The sequence below is a fragment of the Xenopus laevis genome, chromosome 5S (assembly GCF_017654675.1).
Source record: "Xenopus laevis strain J_2021 chromosome 5S, Xenopus_laevis_v10.1, whole genome shotgun sequence".
In the NCBI taxonomy this organism is placed as follows: Eukaryota; Metazoa; Chordata; class Amphibia; order Anura; family Pipidae; genus Xenopus; species Xenopus laevis.
In genome coordinates, this window is record NC_054380.1 from 29431706 (window position 1) to 29444796 (window position 13091).

At 37.9% G+C, this 13091-nt stretch overlaps 1 protein-coding gene across 2 annotated transcripts in view; it reads right to left on the reverse strand.

Moving 5' to 3' along the window:
• LOC108717769 (sodium/potassium/calcium exchanger 3) overlaps positions 1-13091 on the reverse strand; it is a 184530-nt gene that overhangs the window by 97959 nt on the left and 73480 nt on the right. Inside the window, exon 1 of one of the 2 annotated variants that reach the window (XM_041564354.1) lies at positions 3594-3895. The exons of the other annotated variant lie outside the window; for it this stretch is intronic. Coding sequence (XP_041420288.1) covers positions 3594-3600 — 7 coding nt within the window. The 5' untranslated portion in view covers positions 3601-3895. Of the gene's footprint in view, positions 1-3593; positions 3896-13091 lie in introns of those variants that run through there. 2 annotated transcript variants of the gene reach the window in all.

Sequence of the window (13091 nt, forward strand, 5' to 3'; positions counted from 1 at the left end):
ATAGAATGCTGTTTTCAGATTCATTATTAAAACAGTTAAGACTACAAAGTTTTGAAGCCAGGTACAGAATACATTTAAAGGAGGTTTCATTTTCTGTTAACCTGTATTAGTCCGGTAGACTGGCAAGAATAAAATGCATGGATTTACAAGAAAACTATTTCCTTTGCCATGCTATTCATTAGAATTTGCAGAACAGGATTTCAGCCAGCCACAACCATTGACAGATACCCACAACATTTCAAAGAGATTTGGAAACACACATGAAATGACAGCTCTATTCATTCCAATTATTTTTGCACCCTGTTGAGATCAGCCGAGTGTGATGAATAACCTCCTTTTACACAAGGATTTCCCAGGGAAAAACATACATACACAGATATATATATATATATATATATATATATATATATATATATATATATATATATACACACACATGAGAAACCTCAACAGATACAATCATTTACTATATATTCAATGGGAAGCAACCTCTTTGTCGCGATATTGAAAATCTTTCTAGCAGCACAGGCAGCATCAATTCTACCTAATGCATTGCCTTAACTGAATGCAGCAGCAAGACCGCAGCAAACAAAACGATCTAGGAACACACAATCAATACGTCTATATGAATGGAAGTGTGTTTGCCTCCAAAGTAATGTTTCATAAATTAGTTTCCATTTGTTTCTCCTGGTGGTTTTGGATTTTAAAACATTGCTTAAAAGCTTGGATGACATGAAAGGTTCCTCCAGTAAATAGCTATAACCTCTGCTGCATTAATCCTTCCCTTTATACCTGAACATTATTCTATACAGAGAGAAGGAGAAATAACACAGGGGTTTGGGGAGAGTCAATTTGGATCTTTCTGGAAGCTGTTTCTTTTGTTCTGTGCACCTGAAGGTTTCTGTGATTTTCAGACATTTTATAACAGGCAGACAATCTTGAGTAATATGTTTGCACCATGGATTGTTGGTGCATTTGCCATTGGGCAGGTTTGAAAACAATCCAAGCATAGCACCAGAACAATCATTAGGGCAGATTCACTAAAGGAGCGAAGTGGTCGTCGCTAGCAACAATTCATCAGAAATCCCATCCGCAGGGACATCGCCAAATCACTAACTGGCGTAGAGGTCAATTCGCTGGCGAACGAGATCGTTGCTATCGTTTGTTAGCACCCTATTGCCAGACTACTTTTCATCTTGCGAACAGCCGTTACTGTAAAATGCAAATTTTGCTGAACATTACCTCTTACGCCAGAGTTTACTTCGCCACCTCAGACCAGGCGAATTGATAAAACAGAGCTACATCTTATCAATCTTACACGTATGTCAGTGACATCATATCCTGTATGCCGGAAATTCACTAAAGTTGTAAAAAACGCTGGCGACTTTTCAACAATAATTTTTGAAACCAATTTGAGGGGCAGGCCACATTTATTTAAGGGTGGGATCATGTGTAGGACAATAGAGGATCTCTTTTGTTTTTATTATGGCTCATTGGACATGTGTAATAATAAGTGGCCACTTCAAGCATTTGCACCAACATTACTAATAAAGACGTCCATATGACTTTTAGGTACCCGCCCTATTCAAAGTACCGTAGCCTAATCGCAAGAGTGCTAGCAAAAGTTTTGTTAGACAGAAATGAGCGATAGAGAAAATTCGATATGAAATGCTTGCCCAGCCGAAGTAACGCTTGCGAAAATTCGCCAGTGGTCGGCAGCTAAGACACAACTTTGCATTTTAGTGAATTAGCGAAGTGGTAGCGAATTTGAAAATTAGCATAGTGGTAGTTGGATGCCCCATTGTCTGTATCTTCAAATCTGTTTGATTTTGTTATTATTCTGCCGTGAACCAAAGAATCTTTCCCATGATGTGCAAAGATCATTTGGCGAACAGGAATGAATGAGGAATTTCCAGTTTTCTAGTGGGAAAATGTAGAGAGTACATTTGGGATCTGGTTTGTTCCAATAAGTGTGCTCCAGGTAAGTGCTTGGGGCAGCATTGGGTCTGCAAAATATTGCATTAACTCACCCTGTACATAGAAACCATACACTGTATAAATGTTTGGGTTAATTTAAAATGTGACTACAAAAGAAATTTTTACTTTTATACAACTATGATGTACAGGTATGGGATCCAGAAACCCACTATACAGAAAGTACGGAATTATAAGGCCGTCTCCCTTAGACTCCTTTTAATCGAATACTTTATATTCTTTAAAAATTATTTCCTTTTTCTCTGTTATAATAAAACAATACCTTGTACTTGATTGAAACTAAGATATCACTTATCCTTATTAAAGACAAAACAATTCTATTGGGTCTGAAGGAATCAAGGAATAGGCTGGGAGTGTGGAGTTGACTCAAACCTAATCAGGCACAATCAAAAATGTGAACAATCCTTACAGTTTGCAATAGTACTTGTCTATAAGGTCTTCATTCATCCAGGTCATGACATACACCAATACAGGTATGGGGTTCGTTATCCAGAAACCTGTTATCCAGAACATTCAGAATTATGGAAAGGCCCTGTCCCATAGATTCCATTGTATCGAAATAATCCAAATTTTTGAAAATGATTTCCTTTTTCTCTGTAATAATAAAACAGTACCTTGTACTTGATCCCAACTAAGATATAATGATTCCTTATTGGAAGCAAAACCAGCCTATTGGGTTTATTTAATGTTTACATGATTTTTTAGTAGACTGTATGAATATCCCAATTAACTAAAGATAGATTTGTACACCACACTTATCTACATGCTCTCATTGACAGAATCTGCTTAAATAAGTGCTCAGCCTCCCAAATGTTCCCAAAGAGCAGAACTGTTTAAAAACACCTGCTGAGGAAAAGGACTTGTTAAGTGTTTATACTAAAATTATACACTGGAGCAGGGGTGTCCAAACTTTTTTCACCAAGGGCCATATGCGGTAAAATATACAAACAGCCGGGCCACTCACTGTGGACATGCCCATTTTATGGCCACACCCCCTGATTACCATGTTCATTTTACAAATTTTAAATAAGTAACGCAGACATACAAACACACAGACAGATACACACACACACACAGTGACACACATACAGATACACACACACACACATACAGGGACACACACACAGTGAAACACATACATATAGTAACAGACACACACACACATACAGACAGATACACACACACACACACATACAGTGACACACACACACACAATGACATACACACACACACACAGTGACACATACAGACAGACACACAAACATACAGTGACACACACACACACACAGTGAAACACATACATATAGTAACACACACAGACACACACACACATACAGACAGATACACACACACACATACATACAGTGACACACACACACACAAAGTGACACATACAGACAGACACACAAACATACAGTGACACACACACACACACAGTGAAACACATACATACAGTGACACACACACAGTGAAACACATACAGACAGATATACACACACAGTAACTCACACACTCGATCTGTAACTGACTCCCTTGCCCGACTGCAGCCTCACTAAATCCACCCTCCCCCAAGCCAAGCACCGAACAGTTTTACTCACAGTTCATGAGAACATGCAGGAAATCCAGGCCAGGTTAGGCAGCAGTTGGAGCCATGCTTTCAGTTTGTTTACTGGCTCCCCCTCCCTCCCCGCACTACACTAAACTCCAGTCACGGGGAGGGGAGGGCGGAGTTTAGGACAAGCTTCTGTAGCTTCTGTGAAGCACTGTAGGTTCCGCCCCTCAATGACGCCGTGGTAGGAAACTTTTTTTTTTATGGATGCTGAGAGGGGGGAGGGAGTTTTGCACGCTGCGGGCCAATTAAAAATGGATATCGGGCCGCATTTGGCCCGCGGGCCGTAGTTTGGACACCCCTGCACTGGAGGAACATTTACTGTATAACGTTTACAGATATCAATCAAGCTGAACAGCAAGCAAAGGCTTCCATTTAAGGAGAAGGTGATAAAAGATGTATATATACATAAATTCAAAGCAGGGACAAAGCATTTACTATCTACAAAGCTACTTTTCACTGTTTAAGAACCATATATATATACACATACAGTATATATATATATGTAGCTTCATCTTATCAGTTCGCCAGGTCTCAGGTGGCGAAGGAAGCTCTGGTGAAAAGGTTAACGGAGTGGAAAATTCGCACTTTGATGAATTAGCGGAGTAACAATTGTTCGCCAATGCGAAAATTTGCCTGGGCTGAGCTCTTTCGTAGCGAATTATCCTCAACGCCTGTTAGTAAATTGGCGATGTCCCTGCGGATTATCTCTAGCGAAGGCCACTTTGCCCTTTAGTAAATCTGCCCTAAAGACTTACTCTCTCTGTTGGTTCAGCAGTATTTATAGGTACAAGTTGGGGATCTGTTATCCGGAAACCTGTTTTCCAGAATTACAGGAAGGCCAACTCCCACAGACTCCATTTTAATCAAATAATGCACATTTTTAAAATGTATTTCCATTTTGCTCTGTAATAATAAACTTGATCCCAACTAACTTATAATTAATCCTTAGTGGAGGCCAAACTGGCCAATTGGGTTTATTTAACAATTAAATATTTTTTGAGAATACTTTTTAGTGTATAGAGATCCAAATTACTTTAAGATCCCTTAGCTGGAAAACTCCAGGTCAAGTTGACCGGGTTTAATTATGGGCATTTTTTATTCCCTAAACTATGTGGATCTCAGTGATTATAACTCATCATTAAAATAAGGAACACGGTTTGTGCCTTGAGTGTGTGACAGGCGAGTTTTGCATAATTAATTGAAAAGGAATACTTGAAAGACATTTTTAACTTGTAGAATGTATCGTGAATATTAATATTGACTAGAGGATGGTTACTTTTCCCTAATATTGAGAACATGAGCATCTTTAACATTTTTTAACCTGTCTTCTTAGTCCAGTTTCTAAAACATGAAAAAAAAAACCAAACGCTACAAAGACCTGAATAAAAACCTGTGAAATTCTGTGAAAACATAATCCCACCAATTCCTCTGCTAAGTAATATTTGAGACAAAGTATTCTGCTGGAAACTGTGAATATTATTTGTTTATTTGATCTATGAATAACATTGCCAGCTGAATTATGTTTACATAATGCCTTACTGATCTGAATATGCAACTTTTTGTGGAACTGTTTTTTCTTTCCTTTCTGTATTTTTTCTTGCTTTATTAAAACTCAATAAAAATAAAAATTAAAAAAAAAAGAAAACATAATCCCTAATCTATGCAATAACATGCATTAACAATGATGATTTATTTATAATGATAATTTATTTATGCTTCAACAGCACTGTTGAAGTAAGTCCTGATGCTGGATGCCATTTTATAGCCCCATTGACTTACCATTGGCTCCACTGACTACTTTTGATAAACTTACCAGCAAGTAGGAGGTGGTTTTGAAAAAATTAAAGGGGCAGTTCACCTTGGTCAGACTTGGTCTGCCGGCATCTTATATCGGTCCATGTATAGCCACCCTAAGACAAGATGGTGTTAGGCAAAGAGTCTGCAGCTGAATGGCTAACTGAGAGCTACAAGCTGAATTATAAACCCCCACAGCCCTGTATCTCCCCCACCTTCAAGAGCAGAGCATGGACTATTAATACATATTTGTGCAGTGTGTTTCTCTGGAGCGGCAGTCTTGCCAAACAACTCATGGAACCGTATTGCATCTTCGCTGTGAGGTTTCACATAAAAAATGAATTCTTTCCTGTTAGATGTAATTAGTCCTGACGGGAAATATACCAATTACTGCTGTTCATTTTATCCTTTTCAGCGTCATAGTATTTCCATGGATTCACAATGACAGGCTTAACAACCTGTTGCAAATTCGTCTGAGATTATATTTTCTTATTACTAAAATGCCTATAAGTAATTTGTGCTGTGCAGATATGTGGCTGAGGGGTTCACAGCTCATACAGGGATACCAGCAATAAAGTCAAATAAAGTGTAATAGCCTGCAGGTAACTACATACACATGCACGTGTGCTATAGAGCACTGCACATGGATTTCAGGCTAAACCGTTATTGCTAAGGCTAATTTTGTATCTGAAATGTTTTTACAGTAAAGGATTCTTTTATTTTATTAAAGTGGTATTAGTCAGTGCCTGCCACATATCATTACTCCTTGAACTGTAGGTCTGGGGCCAATCAGAAACAGTCGTCAATATAAATATACATTAAACATTCTTCTCACATACTATGCTCATGGGCAGCGCTATAAGCTAAATAAACTGGATGAATCAAAAGCAAAACACATATGGAGGAAACCACTATTTAATTCTACTAAAGTCTTAAGTGCTGATTAGACCCAATTCACTTCCTAGCTTTCCCTGAATTTTTGCAATCCCTGAAAAGCTTAGTTTATAAAGCGTCTGTGATGTCATGTTGCCATGGAATGGTCTCTTCTGCCATATGTCCATGTCAGCAAATGGGGGGGTATCCCTTAAAAGGAACATTTCTGCTCCACCACTGCAGTTGGCCGCATTAACAGCATATATTGAGATCCCTAACTATTAAAGTACCTCCTTTTATGCCCTATATCCCCCCTCCAAGACAGCTGTCAAATAAAATGCATAGAACTTAGTAATGTATAACAGTAAACAGATGGTGGCATATTAAGGATGCGGTTATAAAATACCCATCATTGATTTCATAATATAATAATTTATTGGCCACAACACCGAACATAGAAAGAAGTCAGAGAAAATGTTGCCACTATTACCTCACCTCTGACTGATTTATGATATAAGGTAACCCCTAAGCAGAGCTTATCTGGAGTTGCTCAAATCTCACTGAGCAAGTGCAGGTTGTAGGCACTACTAATAAAATCCAAGATGGAAAACTCCTGTGACAACCCTCAAGACTCGAATTATTACTACTATAGAGATATAGAACCTTTATGCTGGTTCAGTTTGTTCAATATATACAATATGCCATTTATATCCATATTCGTTTTTAGAGTTAAGTTCTCCTTTAAGGTGGTCATACATAGCAAACTTATCTGCCCATCTACGGGGGCTACATGACCGAAATCAAGCCTAAAATTAGACAGATATCAATCAGGCAGCTTTGTCTTTCCCGTTGGATCAGACCTGTATGTTGATGTGTTTCTTGATCTGATGGCCGGCATAGCAGCATGGGCCAAATGATCGGCTCATCCCAATATTGCCCACTTCAAGGTGGACATATCTATGGACATACTGGTGGAAGATCAATAATAAGGGTCGCCAAACGAGTAGATCTTATACTGAATGGCTAGTTTTAGTGCCATGTGTGGGACAAAAGTCAGTAACTGATAGGAATGCACTGAATCCAGGATTCGTTTCAGGATTCGGCCTTTTTCAGCAGGATTCGGATCCGGCTGAATCCTTCTGCCCAGCCATACCGAATTTGAATCCTAATTTGCGTATACAAATTAGGGGCAGGGAGGGAAACCACGTGACTTTTTGTCACAAAACAAGGAAGTAAAAAATGTTTTTTGCATATGCAAATTAGGATTCAGATTCGGTTCGGTATTTAGCCCGAATCTTTTGCGAAGGATTCGGAGGTTCGGCCGAATCCAAGATAGTGGATTCAGTACATCCTTAGTAACTAAAGAGCTTATTTTTTGTGAAGTTGCATTGATTTTCAGAAGCCAGTTTAGGTATCACATCTCCTATCTCAAAATGGGGGTTTTCCATAATTTCCAGCAACCTGCCTTAAAAGGGTTGTTCATCTTCTAAACACTCTTTTTCAATTCAGTTGTTTTCAGCTTGTTCACTATAAACAAAGACTTTTTTCAACTGCTTTCTGTCTTTTATTTTTTACCGTTTTCCCAAAATTTAAGTTTAATGTTCCTGTCTCTAATGTCTCAGACTGGCAGCTCAATGATCTAGGATCATTCTGAAATGATATAATTTGTTACATTTAGTTGATACATTTCTCAGCAGTATCTGTGGAATATTAGCAACTATTGTATCAAGTCTAACAGCTGCCTTTAACAAAACTCAGGGATTCTGCTAAGCAGGGACAAAGATATGTGTCAACAAAATGTATCAATTTAAAACAGTTAAAGAGTCGGCGACCTCCCTTCCCAGAGCTGCTTCAGAAGGTGAAAAATGTACTATTTAATATTAGGAAAACAAATAGATAGTTCTGGTCAACTATCTGAAACCAACTGAACTGAAAAAAATTGGAAAATGAACAACCCCTTAAAAGTTACTAAAGAAAAAATACATTACGTTAGAAATGTAGAATTGTGATAGCATTGTTAAATAGGACACTATATGGATTGTTTATTGCTGCAATGTGGCAATACAGAATTAAATCATTAGGGGGACATTTAAACCAGTTGTGATTTTGGGCTTAGGGTAAATAAAGTTTCTACTCTTTACATATACATATTCTGAAAAGCATACTTGTATGTATGTACCTGCATTAAACAGAAGAACTGCTTCCAACTGAGATGAGACAATGTCTGACAGATGGTCCCCACATTTTATTATAGCACTCACCAAGGCAAATGTAGTTATATAAAGAAGATCTGCTTAAAGCAAAGACATATGTTACACTAACACTGAAAGGAATTTTATAAACAAGGAAATTCCCTCCAACATACATAGAAGAACACTAAATCAATGATCTGGAGAAACATTCCATTTTAGTGTCCAAATATTTACCTACCTATATATTATTATTACTAAAAACAGAGAAGGTGAATGTTTTCCAGTAGTTAACAGTGATCAGAAGAATGATATGGCCTAGATTAATATTAAGCCCAGTGGTAAATTTAAAGTTAGCTTTTCCATAAATATTTAGAAAAAGAGCTGCATATTGGGGCCAGCACATGGAGAGGGGGCTGTGTGAAAGACATAGTGAGGATATATATATATATCACATACAGTTTGATTGCTTGGTGTGGGAGATATGGCAGTTGCAGGGCACTGTCTATGACAGTAGCTGCCTCAGAGACACGAGAGGGCTGCTAATACCACCTTGTGCTAATCTCACACTGAAACAGGGTGGCCAATTACTTAGCTTGGGTTACCTAAACTGCTGCAGAAACTCTTCAGTTCAGGCACAGTCAACCCCTTGTGGGATAAACATATGGAAAAGAGTGTTGAACAGATCCACTGTTTGCTAGAGTTTGGATTTTGGTAGATTACACTGTAGTCACGGTGGGCCACCACCCATAAATTTCCCACACTCAGTAGAAAATAACAGTGCAGGTATGAGATCCCTTATCTGGAAACCCATTGTTCAGAAAGCCCAAAATTATGAGAAGGCCATTGGGGCAGATTTACTAAAGGGGGAAGTTTGCCAGAAATCTAATTCTAAGGGACATTGCCAATATACTAACAGGCATAGACGACAATTCGCTAGCGAAAGAGACTGTCACTAGAGCAGATTCATCGCCAGGTGCGTTTTCGATTGGGCGAACAATTGTTACTCGGCAAATTCACTAAAGTGCAAATTTTACAGAACAGTTACATCACCTCTTTCGCCAGAGTTTCCTTCACCACCTTAGATCTGGTGAACTAATAAGATGAAGCTACATCCTCCTCAATCTTATGTCAGTGACATCATATCCTGTATTCCGAAAAGTCATAAAAGTTCTAAAAAACACTGGCGTCTTTTCATTTTATAAGTATTAAGTGTTTTGTGTTAACAATTGTGTGTTTAATATTTTTTGTTTACACAATTTGTGGGGAATGCCACATTTGTTTTAGGGTTGGCTCATGTCTGGGGCATTAGAGGACCTCGTTTGTCTTTATTTTGCTTCCATGGACATTTGTAATAATAAGTGGCCACTTCAAGCATTGGCACCAACTTCTCTAATAAAGACGTCTATACAAAATACATGTACCCGCCATATTCAAATTGACCTAAGCGTAATAGTAAAACAAAGTTCTGCTAGGCAGAATTAAACACTAGCGAAGTGCTGACGAATTAAAGCAAGCAGAACTTCACTAGCGTTCGCTACAGAGACGCAACGTTGCATTTTAGTGAATTAGCGTACCGGTAACTAATTTACCCCTGGGGTAGTGGTGCAAAGTGTAGCAGAGTGTTTGCTGGCAAAAATTAGTCCTTTAGTGAATTCCCCCCAGTTAATTTTAAGCAAATAATTCTAGTTTTCAAAAATGATTTCCTTTTTTTTATAAACAGTATCTTGTACTTAATAGCTGCATGAATACATATTGGTAGCAAAACAGTTGGGTTTAATTGACGTTTAAATCATTTTTAGCAGATTTAATGGTGATCCAAATTACAGAAAAATCCCTTATCCAAAAAAAACCCAAGTCCCAAGCAAGGATAATAGATCCTGTACAACATGTACCCAATTGAATCTGCCTCTGGCATACTTGTTACCTACATTCACTGGATTCAGAATGCCATTCCCAGAGCCAAGGCAAAACAATTCATTAAGGTATTTGCGCTAACATGACTTACTGGGCTGAAGGCCAAAGGGAAGTAATAAAGATGTGCTCAATAGTTGGAGATGAATTTAAAAAATATGGGTTTCTCTACAAAGGTATTGATTACTTTTCCCAAGTCATAACATTTTTATTCACGTGTTTAAAAATCAATGTCATTAAAAGTTGCATTTATACTAATGCAAAAAATTTTAAGTATTGAAGTAATTCCTAACTTTAACAAGAAACGTGAACAGGATCAAACTGGGCTGGAGCGACACCAGGAAAAAACCTGGAGAACCTGAAGGATCCCTTGGGCTGCTTAGTCTTGGAGTAAAATGCAAATGTGTAACATTCATTTTAATACACGATAACCCTTAGTAGAGCCTGCCATTAATTGCCAGTATTTCTTTTTCTTTCCAGTACTACTTGGTTTGCAAGCTTGTAAAAGGTGCAGTAAGAAAAACTGTTTTGAAGGGGCATTCCAAGTAAGTGGCCAATTATAGTGAAGTCCAAATTAAAAATTCCAACAGTATTCACCCAATTTGCTATTGTTCTATACAGATATATACAATGAAAATAATGTGTAATGTTGGTGTTCAGAACATAGGGAAAAACAGTGCTAGCAATTGAGAATTTGACTGATCTCTCACTATTCAATTTTAAAATGTGGAATAGCCCCTTTCAGAAGTATCTCTCACTATACCATTGGTTTAAGACTTTGAGAAACAAGACTTCAGTGTGAACTGTTTTGACTCACTGGATTAACAAAGATTAGGGGAGTCATTGGCACCCACAGGTCTTCTAACTGGGGCTGAGCTACAACTCCCAAAATCCCATCTTTTTCCATTAGCATTTCTGTTGTCACTGTTTTCATTTTGGCGATTTGTTTTACTTTTATAGAAAGTAGACAGTTAATCATGTACAGTAAGTGCTGTGAGCATTCTTTCTATATATATATATATGTATGGGATCTGTTATTAAGAAAGCTCTGAATTACTGGATGGCCATCCCCCAAAGACTCCATTTTTTCGTACAATTCAACATTTTTAAAATGATTTCGTTTTTCTCTGTAATAATAAAACAGTACATTGATCCCAAGATACAATTATTCCTTATTGGAGGCAAAACAATCCTGATTTTTTTAGCAGACCCATTATCCGGAAAATCCCAGGTCCCGAGCAGTCTGGATAACAGGTCACAGTACCTGTATTTATTCAATAGGGGCAGCAATATTGTTTTCCACGGCAGAAGAAAGCTTGATAAGTTTACATAATAACAAGAACATTAACTATAGCACAGTTATAATCAGGCCACAGCCTTCACTATTTTCAACGTTGGTGCTCTTTGGTGCTGTATCTATTTCTGTATCGTTCCACCCCAAGGTGTCCCTGTAATGCTGGGGTCCAGGGCAAATCTCCGCTCAGCCTCCTGTGAGAGGTGCTGGAATACTTTTTAATTTCTACCCCACTATATCAAAAGCATTGCCAGTTTAGCATTAAAGAGTTCTTTGAATGTCCAAACCAGGATCTAACAAGAACATGGTGACCCATACTCAAACTTGTTTTTCTGATTCCTGTTCAGGAATGTATAGGAACATGTCATAAATTGTCTAATGATACCCAACACTGGGACAATTTGGCATCTGTGGCTTCACTATTATGATTCTGGTACGCTTAATAGATTATAACATCTAAGACAAGATGGAAAACATAATTTTAAATAAGGATGCATCAAATCCACTATTTTGGAGCAGAACCCCAAATCCTTCGCGAAAGATTCTGGCGAATAGCGAACCGAATCTTAATTTGCATATGCAAATTAGGGATGGGAAGGGCAAAACATTTTTAACTTCCTTGTTTTATGACAAAAAGTCACGCAATTTATATCCCCGTCCATAATTTGCATAAGCAAATTAGGATTCGGTTTCAGTTCAGCTGAATCCTGCTGAAAAAGGCAGAATCCCAAACTGAATCCTGGATTCGGTGCATCCCGATTTCTAAAGGACATATAAACAGTATAAATATATATACAAATATATGGGAATATACTGTAGATGAGATTAGGTTCTGTATTATCCCCCTTTTTAATCTTTGTCCCAAGGCCAATTCACCCTAGCAAAGCATGCAGCAAATCTGCTTTGTATGTTGGAAAAACGTACACAATTGCGAATTGTAATTTAACACAGATTCCTCCCTGTAACATGATGGCTTGAACGAATGACTCGTTAAACTTATGACCCCCATCATCATCATTATGAAAACAGTATGATCATTTGCCTAAAAAATTAAATATAAATGGCCAATATTGAGCCACTTATAAACATGCACAATGTCTGTCTGCTCACATCAAAAGGACAAAGCTGTCCCTATTTTCATCAGCTCGTCTCTCCCACAAGCCTGATCTGCCACACGCTACAAAGGGAGCTTCTTCTTGTCTGATTTTCATGTTTGCAGTTGCCATTCATGAAATTCTAGAATATCCTTTCTCTAAGGCTGAATCAGAACAGCAGATCATCTGCTCTATAGATATATCGCCAACCAACAGACAATAAAAAGATACTACCGAAATGGGCTCAATTATCCAGAAACACATTTTGCAGAACTATGGGTAGGCCATCTCCCATACAGTCCATTTTAAGCAAAAAAATGATCTAA